Source organism: Camponotus vicinus, unplaced genomic scaffold, assembly GCF_025532165.1.
Source record: "Camponotus vicinus isolate PSW18456_S1 unplaced genomic scaffold, iyCamVici1.0 SCAF_1, whole genome shotgun sequence".
NCBI classification, from domain to species: Eukaryota; Metazoa; Arthropoda; class Insecta; order Hymenoptera; family Formicidae; genus Camponotus; species Camponotus vicinus.
Genome location: NW_028141945.1, coordinates 31,669,191 through 31,688,984, shown reverse-complemented (window position 1 = coordinate 31,688,984; position 19,794 = coordinate 31,669,191). Strand labels below are relative to the sequence as shown.

The 19,794-nt window shown below is 31.4% G+C and overlaps 4 protein-coding genes across 8 annotated transcripts; 2 read left to right on the top strand and 2 right to left on the bottom strand.

The window, feature by feature from the left end:
• Positions 1-232: 232 nt before the first annotated feature.
• LOC145960780 (WD repeat-containing protein 55 homolog) lies at positions 233-2,304 on the top strand. Its single transcript, XM_083080490.1, has 8 exons — positions 233-419; positions 576-710; positions 832-997; positions 1,064-1,246; positions 1,324-1,397; positions 1,463-1,629; positions 1,710-1,927; positions 2,007-2,304. Exons 1-8 carry the CDS (start codon positions 392-394, stop codon positions 2,263-2,265), a joined length of 1,230 nt encoding a protein of 409 aa, XP_082936616.1. The 5' UTR covers positions 233-391; the 3' UTR covers positions 2,266-2,304.
• Positions 1,061-9,073, bottom strand: Sra-1 (Cytoplasmic FMR1-interacting protein Sra-1). Of its 2 annotated transcripts, XM_083080432.1 has the most exons (18): positions 8,456-9,073; positions 8,205-8,384; positions 7,928-8,109; positions 7,331-7,855; positions 7,010-7,214; positions 6,722-6,936; positions 6,432-6,562; positions 6,168-6,338; positions 6,001-6,083; positions 5,669-5,737; positions 5,428-5,501; positions 4,907-5,312; positions 4,626-4,825; positions 4,017-4,546; positions 3,829-3,923; positions 3,502-3,740; positions 3,268-3,415; positions 1,061-3,192 (listed from the first exon to the last, which is right to left on the bottom strand). In XM_083080432.1, the coding sequence occupies exons 1-18, from the start codon at positions 8,663-8,665 to the stop codon at positions 2,980-2,982; spliced, it is 3,876 nt and encodes a 1,291-aa protein (XP_082936558.1). In that variant the 5' UTR covers positions 8,666-9,073; the 3' UTR covers positions 1,061-2,979. The 2 variants fall into 2 exon arrangements, with proteins under 2 accessions (XP_082936558.1, XP_082936567.1); XM_083080441.1 differs by lacking the exon at positions 5,669-5,737.
• Positions 9,074-9,253: 180 nt separating this feature from the next.
• Nsmase (neutral sphingomyelinase) lies at positions 9,254-12,284 on the top strand. 3 transcript variants are annotated; one of them, XM_083080509.1, is made up of 7 exons: positions 9,254-9,365; positions 9,829-9,896; positions 10,003-10,176; positions 10,252-10,435; positions 10,591-10,917; positions 10,993-11,098; positions 11,190-12,284. In XM_083080509.1, exons 2-7 carry the CDS (start codon positions 9,853-9,855, stop codon positions 11,531-11,533), a joined length of 1,179 nt encoding a protein of 392 aa, XP_082936635.1. In that variant the 5' UTR covers positions 9,254-9,365; positions 9,829-9,852; the 3' UTR covers positions 11,534-12,284. The 3 variants fall into 3 exon arrangements, with proteins under 3 accessions (XP_082936635.1, XP_082936622.1, XP_082936626.1); XM_083080496.1 differs by lacking the exon at positions 9,254-9,365 and adding an exon at positions 9,466-9,748 and having other exon boundaries at positions 9,832-9,896; XM_083080500.1 differs by lacking the exon at positions 9,254-9,365 and adding an exon at positions 9,467-9,748.
• Graf (GTPase regulator associated with FAK) lies at positions 10,250-19,787 on the bottom strand. Of its 2 annotated transcripts, XM_083080452.1 has the most exons (20): positions 19,423-19,787; positions 18,982-19,139; positions 18,813-18,884; positions 17,913-18,014; positions 17,724-17,834; positions 17,507-17,611; positions 16,712-16,783; positions 16,373-16,439; positions 16,088-16,185; positions 15,892-15,986; positions 15,700-15,781; positions 15,492-15,594; positions 15,195-15,416; positions 14,871-14,976; positions 14,306-14,651; positions 13,453-13,645; positions 13,210-13,369; positions 13,043-13,099; positions 12,882-12,961; positions 10,250-12,804 (listed from the first exon to the last, which is right to left on the bottom strand). In XM_083080452.1, the coding sequence occupies exons 1-20, from the start codon at positions 19,580-19,582 to the stop codon at positions 12,713-12,715; spliced, it is 2,481 nt and encodes an 826-aa protein (XP_082936578.1). In that variant the 5' UTR covers positions 19,583-19,787; the 3' UTR covers positions 10,250-12,712. The 2 variants fall into 2 exon arrangements, with proteins under 2 accessions (XP_082936578.1, XP_082936586.1); XM_083080460.1 differs by lacking the exon at positions 16,712-16,783.
• Positions 19,788-19,794: the final 7 nt, after the last annotated feature.

Here is a 19,794-nt window from a genome sequence, read left to right as displayed (position 1 = left end):
AAGCCGACGCGGTAAGCCAATACAAAAGTTGGATTGAATTCAACTTTGACGCGCGGTGGATGTTATGTATCTGCTGATTGGCTATAGCGTCGACTTCCGCCGCGCGGCAAGCGTTGCCGCGTCCTGTGTGCAGGAGCCCAATGTCGTGTAACCAACTTCTCAAACTAGTTACTTTTTGTGTTATCAAGTTTTTCATTCTTTTTAGAAATTTTAGTAATTAATTTTCTCATTGAATATCGGATATAACCTCAATTTCAATTGTATAACATCAAGCAATTGTATTATTGGCTGTATAATCCGAAATTATATGTGAAAAGAAAGGAAGTTTCTTTTTAAAACAAACAAATCGTTTCTTCACAATCTCTTCAACAATCGTATCTTTTTTGTAAAAATGCATTGGAAAATGAAAAAATTAGTAGGTTCGTAATATACTTCTCTTCTTTTATTAAATCTATATTTTAATACCTATATCTTTCTTGTCATTAATTATCTTGTAATTAATATATTAATTTGTAATTATAATCTTGTAATTGAATTATTTGCAAACCAAATTACGAATGTAATTTGATTTACAGATAGCTTAATATCTGATGATATTGAAGATACAAGCAGCGATGAAGATTCAGCAAATGAATCTGTATCAACATCAGATAGCGATGACGAAGAAGTTTCTATTGAAGAATTACAAGCTGGAACATCTGTTTCAGCAGGTATTTTCTTCAATTTCTTCAATTTTTATTGTAGATTTTTTTAATTGAAGATAAGTTAAAAAACAAAACAAAATCTTACATCTTGACAAAAAATATATTTAAATCTTTAATAATAACTTAGATAACTTGGATGAAGAGGATAAAGTTGTTAAAGCTATAGTAGCTGCAAAGCAATTGCAAAGGAATCATCCACCATCAATTATATTAGAAGATATGGTAACAGACATATGTTTCCATCCCACTGCAGATACTATAGGTGTAGCTAGTATTACGGGTGATATTTTTATGTAAGTTTAATAAATAAAGTATATGTATTTTACTTCTGGTGAAACCTTACATTTTTTTCACACTAGGTATAAATATAACAATGAAGAGACTAATCTTGTATCAACCATAGAATTGCATCTTAAAGCTTGCCGAGATATTGAGTTCAGTGAAGATGGGCAAATATTATTTTCAGCTGGAAAAGATTTATGTATAGCAATAACTGATGTGGAAACCGAAAAGTTAACTAGATTATATGAGAAAGCTCATGAGTATGTATAACATATTGATATACAGCTTTTATTAATATATTGGTAACATTATGAATGTACTATTTACCATATTTTAGGCAACCTATATATACAATGACAGTAATCAGTGAACACGTGTTTGTAACGGGCGACGACGATGGTGTAGTAAAATGTAATGACAACTTGTAATACTTCTAAATCTTTAATTAAAATAAGTCTTATAAAAAATTTTTTTAGTATGGGATCTCAGACAAAAGGGAAATGATCCGATATTTTCGATAAAGGAGGTAGAAGATTACATTAGTGCCATGATAACCAACAGAGATGCTAAATATTTGGTTTGTGCCAGTGGTGATGGTTGTCTAACGACTATAAATATACCAGAGAGAAAAATGCACATACAGGTACATAGTATATAAATATATAAATACGTGATCCGATAATCTTGTTAAATCAATCTAATATATTATAATATTACATGCAGACCGAGGAATATGATGAGGAACTAACATGTCTTGGTTTATTTAAATCCGAACGTAAATTATTATCTGCTACTAGTAAAGGAAAAATGTATGTATACAATTGGGGTGAATTTGGACTACATTCGGATGAATTTCCAAATGTTACAAAGACGGCTATAAATTGCATGATTCCCGTTACGGAGAATGTTGTAATAACTGGAGGAGAAAACGGGATAGTTAGGTAAGAGAGAGAGAGAGAGAGTCTTTTTACGACTTATTTCATATATGTATAACATCTAATATCTTTGTATAATAAACAGAGCAACTAGTTTGTTTCCTCATCGCCAACTCGGTATAGTAGGCCAACACGATTTTTCTGTCGAGGCGCTCGATATCAGTAATGATGGAATTTTAATAGCATCTTCGTCTCACAATAATGACATCAAATTCTGGAATGTACAATATTTCGAGACTTTGAACATTACCGAACCGGTAAAAGGTGGAAAACAAAAATGGCTCAAACACAATCTTCCAAGTAGTCAAATTAATAATCGATCTGATTTCTTTGCCGAATTATAATTTTAACAGTTATATAATAAAATAACATAATTTGTATTATTTAGTTGTCAATAATATTATATGATAATGCGCGTGCATATTCTAAAAGTATAAATCACGTTTTAATACATCTTTTAAATATGTTTCACATTATTTAACATCGTTTAGAAATAAACGAAAACGAGTAATATTATGAAACATGTGCATTTTTTTATACATAATTACCAATACACAAGAAGTATTACACAAATTACGTACGTGATATGAATAATATTCATGTTTAATACTTTGTTTTGATTAGACTTGAATATCTTACAAAATAAGTTCATATATATCCCACTACATTGGTGGATCAATATACTTATATAGTTATGTATTACTAGTTTTATTATATATAAATGATTAAAGTAAAACAAAGCAATTATATAAATCTATCTATCTAAACATACATTGTATGTTATCAATGAGAAATGGATTGAGGAAAATTGCTTATAAACAAAGTTGAGCAACTTTGTCGTTTGCAATCTTTTCTAAATCTCATCTATTTAAAAAAATGTATGTTCTAACATTCGTAGCAGTTAAATTAAATAGTACAAATTATTTCGACATTGACGATATAAAATATGAATAGTTTTTTTATAAATGTCCTTAAAAAGGAATGCTTTTTTTTTCTTTAAGTCTTTCTGTTCGAGCTCGCAGTTATGACGCAAAATACAGTCTTTTCATAATTATCGCTTATTGGTGATTTATTTGACGTAAATATTCCGGTGCATGGTAATGCTGTTGCGCATGTGCCAATGAAGGATGTATCGGGGGTTGGAAACAGCGAACATGTTCCACGCTTGCCGCGTCGCTATCTCCGCTTTTCAAATATTTATTCAACACGGCGAATATTTGTGAATTTAGGACTTGAAATCGTCTTATCCGATCTACCATTCTCTTCAGATGCTTTAAAGATAAATTATACGAGTTAATATAACAAAGATAGTTAATTTTTATGTATATGTGTGTATGTACACTTACTATTCCTTTAACATTCTCGTCTTTGCCATCTACACGTTGCACTCTAAGAATGTGATAGCAAAAATCGAGTGCCTCAAACCTACGTTGTTGACCTAGAAGGACGATCATGGCGCATCCAGCCCAATGTAAACCTTCACCGAACAATTCTCTACAATTGGAAAACGATAGTTACAATTATTTATGCACTACATTGAGAAATATATATGTATCATATGAAGTATATTTATTACTAACTCAACAGTAAATTCCGTTTCACCAACGGGAATGCAATATACAAATTGAAGCGCACTCCAAAGTCTATGAAATTCGGTGCATTCGTCTACATTCATTACACCATTCGCTGGCGGTGGTCCGACCCAAATAGGATCATCTAAAAAACTCCGTAATCTGCTAAGTACAACTTCGAATATTGATAAACCACAGCATAATCGCTCGCGTGTCAATAAATCTCCTTCTCTGGCAATCATTGCTTGCTATAAAGTAAAATCATCGTGTATAGATGACATTGTTGAGTTAAATGTAACTTGGATTTGAAAGATATATCACGCGTATGTCCCTTACCTTAGCGGTACCTAATTTATCCACATTCGGAACAATTTGTAAAGCCGCATATTTTGCTTCCAATCGTTTCTGTTTGGTCTCGGGTTTTTCTCCCTCTGAAAAAATTTTTAAATATTTAATTTCCCGCATAAATATGGCTTTTTTATGTCTATTTAAACTAACTTATAATATTTACAAGTCAATTTTACCTTTACAATAAGGTCTCGGTAAGATGTTTTGAAACGGCGCCGCGTGTAACAGATCGCACACTTCTTCTTGCGACAGAGATTGCTCCATCAGAAGACAAAATAGGATCGTATTGCCAAATTCGCGAAAATTATGAAACAATTCAGTCTTAGCATCCGGATATTGGACGATATCGTTCAATTGAGCGTGATAGTAGCCTAGAACACCAGGGGATCCGTAATCGTATCGTGGAAGTTTGCAGACTTTTGGCATAGCTTCCATTAAGGTCTTGGTAAATTGATGCAAACTTCCTTGGATCAGAGTTTTGACAATCTTCAAAAGTTCTTCCATAACTACAGCTATCCCTTGATAACCGAGGAGCTTGCATATGGTACGAAAGTGATGCGGACCGACGAATCCTGTATATTGCCCATATTGAGTGCTATAAGCCAGATTTAATTGTTTACTACCCCAGAGATAGTGATGAGACATTTGCGGAGGTTTATCTCTATGAACTGGTTGTACAAATTGTAGACCGCGGCACTTGACAAATCTGTACAAATGCATCAAATAATATATGTTAATAATATTGAATGATAAATGTCGAACGTTCTAAACACGTATAAATGTACCTATTTGTGGCAGCATTATAACAATAATTTGGCAAAAAATCATAATTCAATTCCCAGAATACATGAAGAGTGATTCGTCCATATGGAGCTAGGACATTGTGATTTGCTTCCCTAAACATAGCATCATATTCGTCTAGCGCAAGCCATTTACATAAAAGTTTATGAGTAAGACGATTCACTTGTAACAATCCGTCTAGTTCCTGTCGAATAAGCGAGTAGTTACGAAAAATATTATTTTTGTAGCGAGAAGAAATTATTATGAAATAACACAAGAAACTTACCACAACTCCAGTTATATCACCGGATTCAAACTTGCTAATAGCCAGATCCAACGATTTTTGCATATCCGCGTTAATACGCTGTGTTATAAGTTTATTCAGATCGATGCTTCTTCCAAGTAGCTGAACGTGTCGCTGTTTTAACAACGTCTCGTATCTATTAGCACGTGGATACGGAAGTAGATATGCCCCGAGAGCTACGCACTCTACCCTGAATCGTTTGTCCAACAGGATACTGGCCGCTAGCTGCTTGTAATGCGCGAAAATCTGTTCGCTAAGTTTGTAAACAAATTGGTCGAAGCACAAATTCACTTCAGCTTCTACCTCATCGTATAGAAATTGCTTACGGAATATGGTCAGCGCGTATAGCGCGCTATCGTTATACAAATCCAGAGGATATAAAACGTACCTGTAAAATTAACAATAATAATAATGTATCATACAAAATAATTCAATTTAATTAATAAGATCCGTTATACAGCATTGATATATAGCTATTTTATATACTCGTACAATAAACTTACTCCATCATCGATGGTTCCTTACTTCTTAATATATGATCGGTTAATATCCACGGCATGGACATTTCAATGGGAAACTGAAACATATATTTATCGATTAAATGTTTGAGCATAAAATACGTTCAGATTGTATCTCTATATGGCACATCTGTCTGAGAGAAACATGGATAAATTTTAAAATTTCGACATGTGTTTCGTGCGGCATCAGTTATCTATCCTACACGGGCAGCAAACGAAGAAGTACCTGAATGCGTTTCTCCATGGTGATCAGATCGCTGCATTCTTCATTATGCTGGTGACGTACTTGGCATTTCTAATCATATAAATCAATTACAGAATATGCTATTTTCACATAAAATTAGCAAATGTATAAAAAAATTGCAAACTCTAATGTCTATTAATCGTTAAATATAGTGCACAGTTCTTATATATTCGAGTCAAATAAATAAAATAATAAATAGGATCCACATGACTATACAATTATGACTTGATTTATTTGATCGGCCAATTATATGCGGCAATTCCAAGAGGACGCTACTTGATATAATCGACTTAAAATAAATCAACATTATTTACCTGTATCTTCCTACCCATTGTCATTTCTAAATAAAATTCTCTATACCATAGTTGTGATAAGTCGCAACAATTCTGTAGAGACTCTGTGACCAAAAAAAAGACGAAAAATTGTTGAAAGAAACCAGAAAATGACAGTAAATTTAAAAAGAATCTATATTTATATTTACCACTAAAATTTAATAAATAACTCCAATAGAAACTAGTTTTATGAAATTGATCGATTTGAACGAGATATTGGCCATCGATATCTTTCCTCAGAGTGCGTTTTCCACCGCTTTTATCGGCGATTAACGATTCCAACATGGTCCGTACCATATAAAGTTGTGTGGAAGACGGACCTACATATTTCGTTTTATCATAATCAATTCTCAAATTATAATTTCAAAATTAAAAATAAAATAATGTGCAATATTTTTTATTGGCAAACTGACCAACGTTTCTTCGTGGGACTTTAATACCGAACCCATTATCTGGATCCTTCTTGCCTTTTAATGCAGGATCTCCAAGTGGTTCCACTCCAAAATGCCAATCGGCACAAGTTTCTCTAACGGAAACGATTATACTAAAACAAAATCAAGACAAAGAAAATAAGATAAGAGAAACATTCTGATAAGTTTAAAATTATTTAGATTTTTAAATATATTTGTAAATATCGTTCTTACAGAAAATGAAAAAGAAAATGTGACATTTATAAAGTATATAATATATAATTAATGCTAACCTTCTGATTAAATCCTTTTTATTTTTGATTGCTTTCCTTAAGGGTTCACGTAATGCAAGTTGTACAAAATCTTGCAATTCAGCATATATATTTCTACGTATTGCATCGATAAAAACAGTTTCCATACGTGCCATTAATACCTGCAATCCTTTAATCATTGCTATAACTTCTATAAGAGCAAATTTCTCTTCATCTGTATAGTTATAACGTGTAGCCTATGTAAAAAAGGAGTATTAGCATAAAAATAATTGTATGATAATAAATTAATAAATTTTATAATATCTTTACTCTTTCATATTCTTCAGCCTCTTGTGGACACTCTTTGTTCATGTGATGATCAGTGGGATGCAACAATTTCCAACTATACAGTTCTGTTACAACACTAGTCCATTGCGAAAGTAACTGTAGTCCACGTAATGCCAGCTCTGCAGTATCCCGATTTTCTATATCACTTCGGCATTCCTTATATGTTGTAGTAACCTCATTACTATACCTATATACAATAATTGTTGAATGTATCACATTTTTATAACATAACTAATAGTACACATTATTAATAGTAGCAGATGTCATATGAAATTGAATGAACAAGATTACATTGGAAAATACCTTGCCAATTCACTGATATATTTCACATGATCCTCTCTAATCTGAGGAAGATGTACCATAAGATCGGCTTGTGGACTTATACTATTCGACGAAGACGATAACGGCCATTTTGACGCATCGAAATGTTTCGAACGTTTGATATAATTAAATGGCGCAATTTGCATATCACCAAATAATGGAACTACCTCTAAATTTTTAAAGATTCTATCAATTCTATCTAACTTTAATTTCTTTTTCTGATCAAGTTTATTGATATTACATAATTCGCTGTCCATTAAGAATAAACCAAAGCCCATCACTTTCACTAACATGTGCTTCTCATTAGGTGTAAGATACATCTTAGTTTCAAACATATGAACACAGATGTTGACAACATCTGCAAGTAATTCTTCATATCCTGCAATCTTTTCTAGATTTTCTTTAACTGTGTCGCGAATTTTATTCTGTGTTGCCAAAAACATTGACAAATTTTGTGATTCTTGCAATGTCTGAGAGTCTGACATTACTTTCAAAAACTGTGCAGCTCTAAAAAAAAATGGAGTAAAATATATTTAAGAATAAATATAAAGAAGTGTAATAAAATTTTCAAAAAATTACCTTCTATACGTGGAATAATCATTCTTTACACTAGATTTCATATTTTTTAATTCATCTAATACAGCAAACATATTGATGAATTTTCCCAAGGTTAAAAGATATGCTTCTGATACAAAATCTTTTCTTTTCTCATGATGACACAATCGCTTAACTTCCCCCGAAAATCGCTCGATCGCTTTTCTCTGAAACATAAATATATATATAAATGTGTATGCAACAAGAAGAAACAGTCAATCTAAATATAGCTATAGCAATATAAGCTATAACTTGCACTTACTTGAAAGTACATGAAATTTAATAATTTATTGACTTCAGGTGCCAATACTTCCACAGTCTTTTCATAAATTTCCACCCTGTTTGGCTGTTCATTAGATTTTGGTTGTGGAATTGCACGTGAACAACATCTCCATGTGTATAACATAACGGCATGTTCTAAACCTTCTTCCAATAATTCATTCTAAAAAAATTTTTTCAAATAAAAGTATCTTGCTAATCATCGACAAATATAATTTTGATAGATAAGCTTACCAGACTCGCGTGTACAGTTGCTTCCTCAATATACTTGGCGATGCCTGTTACGAAGCCATTTCTGTCTTCAAAATTGGTATCAAAGTTCGCTTGATACACTACGGAACATGGTTGAGCTTCTATACAAGGTTGTTCGTCCGGTAATGTAAATTCATCCAGTACATCGACGTTCGACAGAGCGTCACCCAGAGTGACTTTGTCGGTGGTCATCTCGTCAATGATGTGCTCGTTGTAAAGTTATCTCGAATGAAAGATGCAATAAATCTCAGGAGGAGATTTAAATATGTCCAACAGCCGGATGTACTTTTACGTGTGTGATACTCGCATAATTATCATGACTATCCCTGAGATGATTGTTGAATCTAATGTTCGGAATCACGAACGAGATGAATCGTGGATCGTGGGAAAGGAAGCTCCAAGTATCAGATCGTCAAGAAACATTTGGGAATGATGAGTATATTCCGTTTAGTCCGCTATCGCATAAAGTCTAGCCTGATAACGAATTTCTTGAACTCCGCTTTCTTCCGTTGTTGGTTGAATGTCAAAAATCAGTAACATAACACAGCATACATACACACAGAATTATGTCAGAGGAACTGTCTGATCACATCTGATTAAGAATCGAAGAGCAATCGATTCGATCTATTCGATTGTACTCGATGATCGCATATCCGGGACACGCCCGCGTTGATTGGGCAGAACGAATGATACCTCTAGTGTTTTTAAAGAAATCGTAAATTCCCTATTCGATCACCAATCATGACTCATTTGATCGGAATTCACTTATCGCGTACAAAGAATCTTTTGAATTATATTTGTTTATAACAAAAAATATCGATAATACTGCATTTATTGTGCTATTTTTTACCTTTACTCTTAAGTTAAAGGTAGTTAATTAAAGAAAGAGAAGGTATGTACATATATATATATATATATATATATATATATATATATATATATATATATATATATAATATAATATATATATGTATGTATATATACGTGCGGCAAGGACTTGTCAAAGGCTGCGTTCAGCAGAAAAAGCTGCTTTACAACTGTGTAAAATTCGTGAGCCTGATTGGTGTATGCTCTTAATTTTGGCTGAATCTAAGAGTATACACCAATCAGATTCACGAATTTTACAACAGTTGCAAAGCAGTTTTCCTGCTGAACGCAGCCAAAGTCAAACACACGAATAGAAAGAAAGAATGACGGGAAGATAAATCGCTTTTTATCTGATAATTATATTCATATACTAATCGGAATAAAGGCATGAAACTGTCGGAGGAAGTTGTAATGTGCTATTAATTACATTCATCATTTAGAATTAATTACATTCATCATCGTATGTTATATTCTTTCATAATAAATAGTAGGAATACATTCTTGAAATAGCGATGGCAAACGAGGTATCGGCGAGTGTCCTGACACTAAACTGTTGGTGAGCAAGAAAAATGTCCAGCTTTGTATTTTGTGCAAAGTACATATCTTTAGCTGACTCTAATGACTTCTAATTATTCTTGTGTTTTTCTCTTCTTTCTTCACAGGGGCATACCATATGTTTCGAAGAATAGAATCACACGTATGTCTGCTATTGCGGAGAAATGTGCCAGTAGGGAGTACGATATAATTTGTTTGCAAGAGGTTTGGTCTGTCGAGGATTTTAAAGTGATAAAGGCAAAAGTGCAAGAAATTCTTCCTTATTCGCATTATTTTTATAGGTATTGTACATTAAACATTTAAATAATCTCAATTGTTCATCATGAGACCATACATTTTTTTTTCTTTCTGGGCAGCGGTGTTGTTGGATCAGGAATATGTATCTTATCACGGTATCCTATTTATGATGTCATGTTCCACAAATGGCCCTTAAATGGTTACGTTCACAAAATACATCATGGGGATTGGTTTGGCGGTAAAGGTGTTGGGCTATGTAAAATTAAGATTCTCAATATGAATATTAATGTTTACACTGCACATGTAGGTTTATCTAACACACTTTTTCATTATTATTTTTGTAACATTTAATTATGCACAAATTCATTTTTGTAACAATATAATATATGACAAAACAGAATTTGTTGCAACTTAAAAAAATAAAATAAAAAATATTAACAATTGTTTGTTCCTTGCAGTTGCATGCGGAATATAACCGAGAGAATGATGAATATATGGCTCATAGAGTGCTGCAGGCATTTGATACTGCACAATTTGTAAGAATGACCAGCGGTGGTGTGGATGCTATAATATTAGCTGGCGATCTCAATACTGAGCCACAAGATTTAGCATATAGGATTATACGTGGCGTTGGCGGTTTAATAGATGCGTGTCCGAGCAGTGCGAGTCACATAGGGACCAACGAATGTGCCAATAACAGTTACACATGCTCAAAGTTCGCTCGAACGAGACCAGATGGAAAGCGTATAGATCATATTTTATACTTAGGTTCGAAAACCGTTAAAGTAGGTAACCTAACGTGCATCTTATGAATGCATTAATGACATATGATATTTTATGTATCGCGATCATTTTTATAGGTTGAAATAACAAATTTCCAACATCCTTTGCCAAATCGCGTGCCGTATAAAGATTTTAGTTATTCAGACCATGAAGCTATTATGGCTACTCTTAAATTCACTAATGGTAAGTTTAACAATTAAAAGAGATTTCACCTATTATCTTTCTTAATCTCGAGATTTTGGATAGATAACTTGCTCCATATATGTTGTCACAGGTGAACATGACATCAGTGACAATTTGGATGTAACAGATTCTTTAAAAGAAGCAATTGAAATTTGCGAAACTGCATTGAAAAGTGTACAACGCCAACGATTCTGGTATCTGTTATCAGCTTGTATACTGGTCGTTCCATTAATTTGGTCTATTGGGCTAGACTGTATAAACACATCCTTAAGTATAGATATTGGTGTGAACATACTACGTATATTTTTAACTGGAATATTATGTTACACTCTATTTATGAGTTCACTATGGAATAGTGTGGAGCAAAATGCTTTAAAAGCGGGATGTTTAGCTATGGAAGTTTACACAAAACGATTGACTAATGATTTACATTGAAGCATTGAACGTTAAATTTATACAGTGTTACTTTTGAAGAAATATTTGCGGTATACAAAGAATTAAAAATTGATCGTGCTCAAACAAAAAAAATTAAACTAATATAAGAAAGTTTTTATATGTTCTCTCAACTCGCGACGTAGGTCCTAAGATATATAGGCTTTAATTTTCAAACTTCCAGAAAAAATTATGTTTATTTTAAGTATGCATTTAACGATTTTGTTAAATGAATAAAACTCGGATTCACAATAGATTTAAACGTTAAAATCGAAATGCAAATATTAAAGTATTAATTAGAAAATTGCATCGCCGATTATCGTCTCTCTGAAGTTACTTTTTATTGACGGATTGTAATAGTGTAACTATTTTTTAGATATAATATCTAGACATTTATATTGCAGTATTACTGATTGACCAATTACATGAACAATGCATACCACATCAATCGATGATATGGGTAAAATATATCTATTAATGTTTATGCATATATGCTTCCATTGCAATATCAAAACTGTTTAATTCAGTTTTTGAATTCAGCTTTCTTTATACATTATTGTTATATACAAATCGTATGTTTTGCGTTTCTAATACAGATATAACATACAACACCAAAAATAAGCATTTATTCTATATCTAATATATTCTATATTCTGTAATAGGTCTGTAAAAGAGATTTTCTATACTTGATATTCAATTACATTACATTATACATATATGTATATTTTTATTATAATACAATAGTATAAACAAATAGTTATTGCCTTTAAAATTTCCTACAAGCTCCATGGAATTTCCATATACATGAGACTCTTTCAATATATAAATGTATATTGAAATACATCAGATATATTATATTTCTATATATATGGTCCTTATGCACATATATATATCACACAAGTGATTATATATACAATTTAGATACATAGAGCAAAATGGTTTTTCTAATAAATAACTATACGCGCGCGAGTATATATATGTATATATAATTGACTAAGCAGTGTGTGTGTATCCAAAGAAAATTAGCACAACGCGAGTGTTTTTAAACATCGTGTTGCATAACTTTCACAAGCTTTGGTTTGCTTCCTTCAGCAATACCAAAAGTAATATTTAAAACAACGTTTCGTTATGATGGAGAATCTTTAACAAGAATCTTCAACACTTTGGTTTTTTTCGTAATATTTAGGGTAGTTGTTCTACATAATTCTTAGGCACCAAGCCCGTTTTGCCGTTTAACGTACCTTCTAGCCAACCTGGCTCCAAAGAGGGCTTGACTGTAATTATAAATATTTTGTTATAATTATTTTGTCACTTTTTGTATAAAGATTAACATTTCCCATATCAATCTTACCATTTGTGATAATTTGATTTGGTTCAAATGATAACTCGCCGTCGTTTTCCGCCATACACGCGTACAAAGTTCGTACTCTCCTGAGAATTCATACACATACAACGTTAAAGTTAAAATAATCTTATTAATGTGTATATATATACACATATATATATATTTACCAAATTCCTGGCATTTGACCGGGACTCGAACGTCCACTATTCGGTGAAGTATTAATGCTATAAAAAAATCATGCAATAAAATCAATAAAAGATAATAATACTTAGAGATAAAATGTACGACGAAATACAATTTTTCCTGTTAATAATGAAAAAGTAGAGATTCTTACGGACATATCGATGAGTTACTGCGCTGAGGGTAAGCCGTAGGATACCCATGTACGGATATCATAGTGCCACGTTTTTGTTTTACCGGTAACTCGCCTGTGAATGGATGTGGGTCCGACGCGATTGATTCGCTCGAACTACTCGTATTGCCACCGCTCAGAACTGGAACCCAGAATTTTTATTTAGAAAAATGATGACTATAAATCGTTACAAAATAATAACAATAGAAAAAAAGAAGGATAAACCTTTGTCGGCCGAATGATACATGAGATTTGCGTTGGTCAATTTTATCCGACCGCCACGACTATCCAGGTACGATGGTATACGATGACTCGTATTGTCGAGATCTTCGTAATCTCCGTTATTTCGTTCATCGACGGTGGGTGGTTTATTAACGACGGTTAAGGGCTGGCCATCGTAGTAGGATCTTGTAACAAGCTATATACACATGCGTATGTATAGAATTAAATGTATCGTATGAATTAAATATGGAAAACAATAATAAATTGTCCATTCAAATTGTGTAAAAAAAATTCTCTGATCTTTCAGATATTTTTGTTGAAAATTCTAGATAAAAAATATATTTTTTAAAGGTTTTCTAATGCAACTTTTCAAGATAAATTTTTTCATTGTATGTATTTTCTCTCTCTCTCTCCCTCTAATTGCTTTTCACTTATATACAAAATAAAAACATAAAACCACTTAAGTTTCAAGTGCTAAATTTATAAATGTATTGAAAAAAATTGAATAACTTTCATAAGATAAATGTTTTTCATAACATTTTCATTTTTTTACTATTAAAAATTATAATAAAAAGTGTACTGCATATTCCACATTTTGTTAAAACTTTAATATATAAATAAAGATAAATATATATTTATAATATATTTTAATGCATAATTTGGCTTGCTGACTATTTATAATACAAGAATAAAATTGTCACAGAGAATTTTTTAACAAATTCTTTGAGTTCTCTAATAAAGTTAAGAATTCCTGAATTTTTTCAAGTATACAAGAAATCTCTAGAAAATCAAGTTTCCTATATTTTTCCAAGCAATAAGTTAAACATCCTGAATAAATTAAATGATTGAAACTCACGTGCGCGTGCGACGATGTGGCGGGTGTAACAGCTACCGCTGTGTGTAACGGATATCTTAAGAACGCTGTTCCGTTACCCGAAGAAGTCGGGCCTTCCTCCACTTTAACACATTGCGATTTATTTGGAACTACGGTGGCTTGTACTGCCGTTATTCGCGATGAATCTTGAGGTGGCCCAGCTATTATTCTTTCACAATTCTCGATCAATATCTCCACAACGATATTGTAAAATTTAATATCCATTATAGAAGCCACCGTTTCTTCTTCCGGTCGTAACAAAGTTGGACCGAAACATACCGCCAAGTTTCCCACAGTCATTAGATTTTTATCGCTTTTCTTCGCCACACTGAAATTTTATTCGATATAAATTGAGCAAAGTGTGACAAATGTATAATATAACATAGAATAATATAGTATAGTATAATATAATATAGAAGAAAAGTATTATTCTGGATAGCAGTTCAATATCTTCGAGTTGGAAGTAAGCAAATCTTAGACACATATATACACATATATATACAATAGAGAGCTAAATTCAATGTATAGACGAGTAATAATCTCTTACGTGCAAAGATGAGTGATAAGAAGAATCAGCATATTGAAGTTGGTCTTAGGTAGTCGATAAACGAGGTTGTGTATATCATTTATCCGAGTTTCCTTCGTCTCCTGTTCTGTTAGATACCATACAATAAAAATCAAGATGAAACTTTAGCTCTTTGACTCGGTTCTATTTATGTACACGAGTATCGAATATAAGATTCGCAAGGAAAGAAAAAATAAGTAGTGATCATCCTACAGAGAGAAAGAAAGAGAGAGAGAAAGAGAGAAGCAAATTGTGTGCAAATAATAAAAATAAAACAAGTATGTTATCAAGAATACCTATACGCACTCGCAGCTGTAATGAAGCTGTTGTAATATCGAAATGTCATTAATGGCTCGGACAACGTTCTCAGGTAAGTTTTGAGCGCGCTGGTAATAGTTTTACTTTCCCATTCAAAACGATCGTTCAAGTTGAGCTTGTCTACTTTCCTCTTATCGAGTCCCATTGTCAGGAGTTTGGTTACCTTAGATGCGACACCGACCACTCTATATAAACCTTGTTCTTCGAGTCCTATCGAATTCATGATTATTAAATGATTATGATGTTCGATTAGATCGCGTAAAAAAATTCACAAATTATATCTACCTCTATCTTCGAGAGCCGCGATACACTTGGATACAAACGCAAAACCATTTTCATCTAATGTCGTATCCTCAGATTTTACGGAAGAACCTAATCGCGGAAAAGTCTGGAAAAATTCAGACGATTAAGAATTCTTCATCTATGAAAGATCTAGCATTAATAGTAAAGAGACAATAATCCGAATACTATTGACATGCATTGAAATACTCACAGGTTCCTTCCCATCCATGGCATCCATCCACAATTTTCTATCCTCTTCGGAAAGCGCTTGAAATGTATATGTTACATTAGGTCTGGAACAAGGATGGAAACATTTTTTAATTATCTTGCGTCTTTAAAAAGCAATTTTGTAAAACGAAATAAAATCATATGTGCGCGATATAAAATCGAATTTTTAACTTACCTGTCAATGGCAGTGATATCGAAACAAAATCTTTTTTCAATAGTGTCTGACATGCGACGTATGCAAGATGCTAGCGTAAATGTTTCCTTGCTGCTCTATCGAGAAAATATTGAAAATTATTCTAAAGAAAATTGCGTATTACACATTTATTAATAATTAACATAATTAACATAATTAGTTCTCCATTTTCACTTACAAATTTACCCGTGAGTTGATTGTAAGGGATCATAGTAAACTCTTTCTTGTCTTTTTGATATGTGCAGTATTGTTTTGTCCATGTTGTACCAAACGCTTCTGCAAATATCATATTATATCATATTATATTGTTACTTATTAGTAAAATATAACAATATTCATAATTTATTCATTTAATATTTAATAAGAGGAATTATAAGAAAAATATTAAAAAGAAGGATTTCTATAAAGACTATCTGAACAATTAATATCTATCAAATATTCCTTTTCACTATGATAAACTTACTTTTTTCCATTAGGAATAAATAGCCTTCACGCGAGTGCAATTTGTTGAGACCACTTTCTACTGTGGACTAAAAAAAAAAAAAAGAGACAATTACAAATGAATAAAAGAGATATACACTTTTAAAAAAAATTTATTATAAAACTAAATTAAAAATTTATTTTAAAAAAATCTATTATAAAAATAATTATTTTTTTATATGTTCAATTTTTTTCTTGTGCATTCTTTCTATCTATTAAAATAATATTTAACAAACTACAATAAAATGATATATTTCTGTATATAGCTATGTTTTATTGAATAATTAAGAATGAAAAATACAAAAATTTCCATAAAACATACCTTCTTCATGTCCTTCATTTTATTCATAAGTGATTCAGTTTTATCCCGGGTAGCAAGGAAATTCTCTCTAGTCTTGTGAAACACACGCACACACACAAATAAAAAATCGCAATTAGTAAGCAATATATCAATCATGCTGTTATCAATTCTATTAGATATTTACATTACACACACGATAATTTACTCTCGAATAACTATAATTCATTTATATATTTTAACTATAATTTATAAGTCTTTTATTTAGAACTTTTATAAGTTCTCAAGTAATATTTTCTTCGAAAGAGAATTATCGAATGTTAATAAATAGTATATACTTTGTTATAAATTTCAATGTAAAAAATAAAATGTAAATTATATATAAGTCAAACTAATTTTATTAGCCATTGCATATACGCGCATGTTATTTGCAGAACTCTATATATTTTTACTCTTTAAAAACATTTTCTAACAAAACTAACTTCCAATTAATTAACAAAATCTAGTTGTTAACTCATTACTTGTGACGTGCAATATTTGCTACTTCACAAGCTGAAAACAAAAATCTCAGTGATATTAGAAACACTATAGAACACAGACATGTACCTACATATTAGTGATGCTTAAGATTCTCTTGCAATGCAAACAAACACAGCAATAGTATGTTAAGAAATAATTCTATATTACTATTATTATATCTCTTTGCAACAGTGTATATATTAACTTGAAATAAATATTCTGGCCAGATAAAAAATATTTTCTTCAACATTATTCACGTATTTAAGCAGCTCTAAATATATCATGAGATTAATCACCAACCTTCTGAATTTTTAGTTGTAGCTCTGTCATATAAGGTTTAAAATCTTTCGCTACTTCATGGCCTTGATGGTAGAATGTCAGCCATCCAAACATAAATCCCAATAACTAGAACATTTTATGTTACATTAATGTATGATAATAATTGATATATTCACTTTAGACGCACATAATAAAAAGTAAACTATTTAATTAATAAAATTAAACTATTCGCTATTACCGTCTCGACAAATTCAAATTTTTTCCGCTCTTGAACCTCTTGCAATAAGAATACATATTCTAAACTAGCTTGAGAGAAGTGTCTTTCAGCCATCTCCAATGTTGCATCGGCCTATACATATACATGCACATACAATATCAATTATTTAATAACATACAATTATAATTTTTCATAGATTATTAAATATACCTCTTGCAGCACATTGTCCTGTTTTTTAGTGGATAAATTTAAATAACGTTCTTGACTTTGGCAAAATTTAATCGTTTGCTTCTCAAATTTCTTTTTACCCTCCTGAAAAATTAAAGTTATCTTGACAGAAATAGGATAATTAAAATTGATAATACTTTATTAATTATATTTTTGAGATATATGTACAGAAAATCCAGAATCCAGAAATAAGCAGCTCCATTATATGAGATTTTATTTTTGAGAATGAAAAAAGATCATATACTTCTAAATATATTACATAAAAATTTTTATAAACTTGGTTTTAAAAAAATTACTATTTTTTAATATAGATTTTTTAATATAGACTGATTTTTTAATATTTTTCAATGTAGAATTGAGCATTCTTATAATTTTCATTAGCTTGCTTATACATGTGAGTATCTGTCCACTTAATGTCAGAATAAGTGTGTGTCATCTTCTCTCACAATAAATATTATCTCGACTCATATAGATTCATTCATTTACTTTGATGCATACTTTTTTACTGCTACATAATAAAATGTCAAATTGATTCATCAGATCAGAATATATATTCGATACTACTATTATGAAGAGAAAATAACAATGGTCTTTGTATTACTAATCTCTAAAGAATTCTTGGAAAATTCTACTGCAAACAAAAAGTACATAATTCAAAACATTTCTAGCTTAATATTTGCTTTTTTCATTTTCAAAATAAATAAATAAAGATTCAAACATTTATCTCTAAGACATATATATATATATATATATATATATATATATATATATAAGATATATAGAATATACATGCAAAAAATGTATATTGAAAATAGAATCATACAAATGTTGTAAAATATTGTTATAAAATATCATAAAATATTTATAAATAACACATTTTACCTTAACTCCTCCGATATGTGATTTTCTAAAATTCTCCAAAGGCAATATAATCTGATCATATGCCCGTTCCAGCTAAAAAAATAAAATCATTGTTAGAAGTATAAAATAACACATGAAAAGTCTCATAAGTGCATTTTATCAGGAAATATACATTTAGAATATTACATACCATGCAATCCCTTTCATCTTCTATGGATGCAATAAGTTTACCAAATTCTTTTAGACTTTGAGATATATGAGTTTCATCCTCAGTTTGGCTCTCCCCGATACATTCAAAACTAAAGTTTTGTAGTGTTTTGGAAAAAGCTCTCTGAGCTCTCGACAAATCTAAAATGATATTCATTAATTTAACAGAATAACATATTCAGAAAACTATTGCAATATGTAACGATATATCTTTGATGAAGAAAAAGAATAAAATATAACACAAGCAAAATATTATCCCTAAATACTTTGTTGTTCAAGAACATTGTGTATTGAGTTAATAATCAAGAATATAAGGATAAATATATATACGTAACAGCTGTTACAAAATTCATATCTCTTTACAGTTTGAGTGGAAAAAAAGAAAGAAAAAAAAAGTAGCACGGTATCGCGTAATAGAACTTACTTTTAGCAGCTAACAATAAATCTTTGACTTCTTTAACGAGCCGCTTAATTTGTTGACTGGTCTTTTCCAATTCACGTTCGTGATAGTGCAAATTCTCACGGAAGTACGGACTGTCGGTTAAACAATCCGTAAACTCTAATGGTTTAAGGCCAACACCCATTCTCGCTTATTTATGAAAATTCAAGGGTCATTCAGCATAAGACGAGAGGAGGCCGGATTTGCTCGCGAGTTTGATGTCACCCACGATCACCCGCGATAAAACGCACAATCATTATCATCACTGCAAAATTATTCCCGCAGATTCGCGCACAGATTCGCCATCATTGCGACGTGCAATGTGTCCAAACACCTCACACTTTTTAACCTCGACTG